Source organism: Nicotiana tabacum, chromosome 11, assembly GCF_000715075.1.
Source record: "Nicotiana tabacum cultivar K326 chromosome 11, ASM71507v2, whole genome shotgun sequence".
NCBI classification, from domain to species: domain Eukaryota; kingdom Viridiplantae; phylum Streptophyta; class Magnoliopsida; order Solanales; family Solanaceae; genus Nicotiana; species Nicotiana tabacum.
Window position 1 is genome coordinate 55203166 of NC_134090.1, and position 7296 is coordinate 55210461.

Consider the following 7296-nt stretch of genomic DNA (forward strand, 5'->3'; position numbering starts at 1 on the left):
GTGCTCCTCTTCCTCACCACATAATAATAATAATATGAATTTGAATAATAAACAATGTGGAGAATAATTTAACTTCAAATATGGTGCCTTGATATCAAACTTCATCTTCCAAAAATATTCAACAACTTTGAAATAAGCAATAAATACGAAACAAATAATCAAAGAAGTAATAATCTAACCTAAGCATGAATATCATAATTAACAGAACAATATAATACAAAGAAACAATTTTCATCCGCATTCTTTAACCAAATTACAATGTATAGGTACTTGTCACCTCACATATACCTTGTCCCCACACATAAAACACATAGCAAATAGACCAACAACTCTTAATCCCTCAAGTCAAGGTTAACCACGATACCTACCTCACTCTACAATCAAATCAATGCTCAACCACGGCTTTTCCTCTAGAATTATCCTCCAAACCAATCAAATCTAACTATATATAGTTCAAATAATTCAAAATAAGCTTTAGCGCTATCCCAAGCAGTAAAATCAGTTATACAGTAAAATAGTGAGTATCAGATAATTCTTCTTTTAAAACAGTAAATGTAAGCACGTGATTTTTGCCCAATATGAGAATTACTCCCAAAAAATTCAAAAATAAAATGATTTTTCTTTGGTGTGCAATTTTGTGATATTTTGTGATATTTTGAATAATTATTTGTATTTGTCTGTGCATGTTTATTTGCTAAATTAATAAAAAATACAAAAATATGTCGCATTTTGCATGTAGGATTTAATCCTACAATTGTTAGTAATTAAATTTGTTTTACAAAAATTAAAAATTACAAAAATAGGCATCGTTTGCATTTTTAGCATTTAATGTCCAAATATACAATTTTATGCTTAATTATTACTTAATTGTGCGTTAATTGTTATTGGGAGTTAATTTGCGCTTTTATAACTTAATTTATTTCTTAATAATAATTTATATATTTTTATAATTTAGTTTTAGATAAATAAAAGAAGAAAAGAAAGCAAAAATATAAAGAAAGTCGGAATTAGGCCTCTTCTTCGATTTCAAGCCATAGGCCCAAAAAATGGCTCAATCTTCCCAAACGATCCAGTCCATTTCGAACTGGGTCGACCCAGTCCATAACCCAACACCCCTATTATCTTACAAACAACACAAAACAAAAAGAAAAAATGAAGAAAACCCTAAAAAAATGTTAACCCATCCGCCACCCCTCCTATTTGCTTCATCTTCTCCAACCTCCAAACCCCACCTCCCATGGCTTCCCTTTGCCTTCAACCTCAAGCAGCCATGGCTACACACACACTGTTGCATCGTCAACCTTCTCCAAACAGACCCAACAAGCTTCACTTCATCGCCTTCGGAGCTCCCTCGTCGCCATCGATGCCTCGTCGATTTCATCATGCTTTCTCCTCGCGTCCAACCATTGATGCTACTGTTCACGCAGCTGTGCCTGTGTCGTCACTTCATCTTCTTCGTCCAATGAACAATAGTCCAGCTACTTCTTCTTCGTGTTCGTCAACGCTCGTTGCCATGGCTGTTGTCGCGACTGCGTCTTCTCTTCGTCGACCGCGACTATCTCCGCTACTTCCTCCGTCGAGTTGTTGCTGTTGTTCGGCGTCGACCAGTGGCTACTCCATTCCAATTTGAGCTCACCATTGCTGTTGCTTAATCTTCCCCGATCAAACAACCCACACGATGCTTCTGTTTCCGACGTCAACTGCTGCCCGTGTCCAGCTGCGATGAGCAACCATGGCTGCTCTGAACGGATGCCATTGCTACTGCTTCGGCATTGTTTCAGCCCACTCCTTAAGTTCGAGTTCGTCGCTGGTTAGTCATTCGTCGTTTCAATCCGGTTAGTAGTTTTTGAATTTTATTTTGTCCGTATTTTGTTTTGATATTTTTCTAATCTAAAATCGGCGAATGTTTGTTTTGTTCATGTCTATGGTTAGATATTTGATTTTTGATTTTGTTCATGTTCATGTGCTTTGTTAAATTAATTTTCAGATTTCAAAATAGAAGTTTAATTAGTTGTTTTCATATTCATTTCATGTTTGTATTATTGTTTAAGTGAATATTTGTTAGTTTGATGTTTGTTAGATTCAAATTGAAATTTAATTAATTGTTTCTTCAATTTGTTTCATGTATTTTATGTATTTTCCGGAAATTGTTAATATTGTTAAGTTCAAGTTTAAATTCATAATTGTTTCTTCTTAGGTTTTGTTTTGTCATTTGCCTAAAAGAATTTAGTTGTAATAAGGGAAGTATGTTGGTTTTAATCATTTGAATCCGTCGTTTTTATTTTTAGATTTAATTCATGTTCATATTATGTTTGTTTGATTTTGAATCCGAAATGTGTATAGTTTGATTTCTTGTTTACCATTTATGATTATTTCTTGAATTGGTCTCATAATCTTGTTTAAAGTTTAATATAAGAATTGTTTGTTGTAATGTTGTTAGAGTGGATTTTAAGTTCAATATGATTGAATTTAGAAATCTAAATATACTTGTTTGTTGTTGTTGTTGAATCCGAAAATAGGATTGTTTGTTGCTAAAATAATGTTCAATCAAATTTTAGTTGTTCTTTGTTGTTCAATTTGTGTTCATGTGATTTGTTGTTGAAATGTTGAAGAAATCATGTTCATGAAATTTGTTGTTTGAACATTGTTAGAAATTAATCATATTGTCTATATTTTGGTTAAGTTTGATTAATTGATGTGTTATAGCTGATGGGGTAGTTTGGTAATTTGTAGTACGTTCGGGGGTAAAATAGTAATTTGTAATAAGGTCGGAGGGGTAGTTTAGGAATTGTATATTTTGTAATTGTTTATGTGAAGCATGGGGGACAAAATGAAATGGGGTGGGTTGTGATATGGTTATTTAATATAAAGGGGGGACAAGACAAAATTTAGTGGGGGGAATCTTGTATTATTTTATGTTAGGCATGGGGGACAAAATATAATGGGGTGATGTGATATGTTTATTTAATGTAATGGGGATGAGTGGGAAGATAATGGGTTGGGTAGAGAAAAAGTATTGATTTTAATTGATTGAAAGATTTATGGGATGTGTTATATATAGAAAGTCTTGAAATCAGATTTTAGAGAACACAAAGGGAGATACAAGAGAAGGAGAAAAGAAAAACACACACAGATAGAGAGAAAAAACGGACAGAGAATAAAAGAGAGAAAAAAAGGGCTAAACATTTAAGAGAGAAAAATTCCGAAAAATATTTAAGCTTTCAAAATAAAAATAAAGACTAAAAAATCTTCTGCTTTCTTTCTTTGTTTGAAATTAGTATTAATGGTTGTTGTTTCATTTAAAGCTTAAAGCTTTTGTTTTTGGGATTACTACTCCACCGGTCTGTTACTGGGTTGTTACTGTTGCTGGGCAGTTGTTGCCGTTGTACTGTTATTACTGCTGCTGATTCTCATCTTTATTTTCTTTTACTTCCAATATCAGGTATATATTTTAGACTCATGTTGTGGAAAGCTTCAACATTGCCAAATAAATGAAGTTCGGAATTATAATTATGTCTTTTACTCGTTTAAATCTATTAGTTTAAATTTCAGTTTTGTTTCAGCTGGTTAATATAGTAGCTTACATTTGATGTGAGAACTGTTAGTTAATCATCCTTTGAAATTCGCATAAGCTTTGTAATAATGTTATTTATTTCAGAATTTCATTAAGTATAGCTATATTCAAATTATAAGATAGGGAACATGGCAGAAAGCTACCCATTAATTAAATCTTATGATTGTTGGCTAAATATGGAATAGTATGGAAGTATCAAAAAACTACATTACTAGCATATTTTGTCACAAAAGTCCGATTTTATTTAAAGCTAGATTGATGAAATTTGTATGTTGTTCGTACATGGCGTGATAACAGTTACATGTATAACCATAAGTGAAAGGTGAGTTGATATAATTCGTTACGAGTTTAGAATATTAGGAATGGTTCAAACGTACAACTATATTGCATGTGATGCAATTTTATTGAATCAATTTGTATAATAGTTCTCTTTCTTATCAACTTGATTCTTATCTACCATTGTAAACAAATTAACCAAACAATTATAACTTTGGACTAAAAACAAGTATATGAGAAGGATATGGGATTTATAAGCACAAATTGCAACATTTTATGTCAAGGATATGTAGAAATAGAGTTCGCATTAAATATAACAATAAAAATTCTTCAGAAACTATTAATTTGTTTATCAAATTAATTCTTTTTCCAGTTTTAAATGCGATTCGATTTTTTGATATATTAATGTTGTATCCACGATAAAAATGGTAGTATTTTTAGTTACATGTTGTTTGTTTCTTTTTCATATCATTAATTCTTTAAAATTTGAATAGTTTTGAGGTATATAATTCATACGCGTAAAATAAGACTTGTAGCAACGCCTAATAAATTTTGAATTCTTTGTCAAGAAATTTGGTGGCATCCCAATCGGTGATTCTCCATGACTCTTACATTTAAAAATAGATGGATGCAATAAACATTTGTAGAGAATTTATATTACTGTCAAGAATATTTGCATAATGAAGGATGCGTTTGCGTGACTTGATTATACTTCTAAAGGCAATTCGGATTATGCGTTCGCGCAACTTCGAGTAAATTTTTATTAAAAAGAGATTCGTCGGAGGATCTTAAATAAATTTCATAAAACCCGAGATGTGCGGTTCACTACTTAATCATACAAAAAGTGCGAAGGTTCTTGATTTTATTTAAAACACAATTTCGAAAAAATAATTATTTTATAATAAATATATTATCAATATCATTGTGTACACGTACGCGTGACACGATTTTTCACATTAAAAAATATATAATATATAAAACGAATACACGTATGCGTGATTCGATTCGAAGAAGGGTCTTTAATTGTAAACAATTTAAACAGAAGCGATAACAAAATCATGCAATAAAAAATGTAAAATCGAGATAATTAAGCCAAGAATAAAAACAGTTAAGCGACCGTGCTAGAACCACGGAATTTGGAAATGCCTAACACCTTCTTCCGGATTAACAGAATTCCTTACTCAGGATTTCTGGTTCGCAGAATAATAAACAGAGTCATATTCTCCTCGATTCAGGGATTAAAATTGGTGACTTGGGACGCCTTAAAATTCCCAAGTGGCGACTCTGAAACAAACAAACAAATCCCGTTTCGACTGTCCTTTAATTGGAGAAAACTCCCTGCACCCTCGTGGGCGCGGAAAAAGGAGGTGCGACAAGTCAAAACCCGAGATTCGGACAAAATCCAATTACACATTCACCCCCGAGCTGGCTATGTGATTAGTTTCGAAATTTGGCCTTAATTTGAGATCTAAATCTCAATTTCTCAAAATCTCCAATTTCTACTTAAATCCCTAATTTCTACCATGAAAAAATATAGATTAAAGATTAAAATCAGTGGGTGTTTATGAAAATATAAGGAAACAAGTTAAAATCTACTAACCTATGAAGTTGGGATGAAAAATCTCTTCAAAATCTCCTCTAGGCCGAGCTTAAACTTGAAAATAGTGAAAAATGACTTAATTCCCGACTTTGGGACATTTTAATCACTGGGCGTCAGGCCTTTTTCACGTTCTCAAAGGTCTTGACGTGATCGCGAAGTAGAAGTGGCCAAAGGACTTCGCGTTCGCGAGCCACTCTTCACGTTTGCGAAGGCTTACTCCCACCTGCTCTCGCGGTCCAATGATCGCTTTCGCGAAGAGTAACTATCATGCTCCCTTCCCAGGCCCCATAACCCTATGCGTTCGCAAGAGGCTGGTTGCGTTTGCGACCAAGCCATCACATTCACGATGAAGGAGTTCCGACCCTATCCCAGTTTCCCCTTTGTGATCGCGAAGCACAAATCTCAGACACCATCAATAGCAAAACCAGTGGATTTCTTAAGTCCAAAAATGATCCATAGCCTATCCGAAACTCACCCGAGCCCCTCGGGCTCCAAACTAAATATGCACTTAAGTGTAATAATATCATACGAACTCGCTCGTGCGATCAAACAAATAACACCTAGAACTACGAATCAGACACCAAAATGCATGGAATTTTTAAAGAAACTTAAAAACTTTCAAATTCACAACCGAGCGTCCGAATCATATCAAATCAACTCCGTTTTGCACTAAATTTTGTAGACAAGTCTTAATTAGTAAAATGAACCTATACCAAGTATTAAAAACCGAAATCTTGAATCCAGTAGCTATAAAGTCACCCTCCGGTCGAACTTTAGAAATCTTTAAACCTTCAAATTACTAGTTTTCAACAAATTACGTCAAAACAATTTAGGGACTTCCGAATTCAATTTTGGGCATACGCCTAAGTTTAAAATTACGATACAGACCTACCAGAATTGCAAAATACCAATCCGAGTCCATTTGACCGTAGTCAACCCAAATTATTGACCGTAGTCAACTCAAATTATTTACAAAAAATCATATTTTCTTTAATTTTTCATATAAAACTTTTTGGAATAAGACACAGACTGTGCACACAAATTGATAAATACTAAACAAAGCTAATCGGAATCTCGGAATACGAAAATAAAGGTTAAAATTCAAAATAACCTATCGGGTCATCATAAGTTGATAACTCAAATTCCAAGGATGCAATTTATCAAACTCATTTGGACAACACTTCGTCAATGTCATTATTTTATCCTTATCAAAATTAGCAAAGGAATTAACCGGATTTAAGCTAGCCATCCCAAGAAGCAAATCACTACTCACTATATTAAAACGTTCATTAAGCTTTTGAAGTTGCACATCTATCACATCAGAAAAGATTTCAACATGCGAGTGATGTGAGTAACAAACATTAGACTTTCTCTTCGACTTTCCAAGAAAGCAAGACTCATCCATATTCAGAATCAAAATATCATGTCTATCATAAAATGAGAAAACATCATCCAATAGAGATTCCCATCCATTTTTCTTCATATCTTGCAACATTTTATTTGTAATGTCAAGAAATACCACGACATACATAAAATCTTGATCTTTTGTTTTTGTAAAATCTTGCTTAATTTATTTGACATGGCCAATACTTTCACTATAAAGTGAAGCACAAAAATAAATTTGAATGTTATAAAAAGATACTCTACTTGATTTCTTTCCTGTGAAGTAGAACCATTCATACTCAATCACTTTAACCACACCAACAATAGAAGAGAAAAGAACAATAAAGTTATTCAATATTTTGAAATGTGATCCCCAACGACTATTACTTGATTTTTGTAGTCCACGTTCTTGATTTAATCCTTGTACAGTATCAACTTCACCGGACTCAAGTAAAAGCTCCAT

At 33.1% G+C, this 7296-nt stretch overlaps 1 protein-coding gene across 1 annotated transcript; it reads right to left on the minus strand.

Moving 5' to 3' along the window:
* Window positions 1–6561: 6561 nt before the first annotated feature.
* Window positions 6562–6945, minus strand: LOC142165852 (uncharacterized). The gene has a single exon (XM_075224231.1). It carries the CDS (start codon window positions 6943–6945, stop codon window positions 6562–6564), a length of 384 nt encoding a protein of 127 aa, XP_075080332.1.
* Window positions 6946–7296: the final 351 nt, after the last annotated feature.

Excerpts from the sequence above, each read along its gene's own strand:
- LOC142165852 (XM_075224231.1), bottom strand. The coding sequence starts at position 6,945 with ATGTTGCAAGATATGAAGAAAAATGGATGGGAATCTCTATTGGATGAT.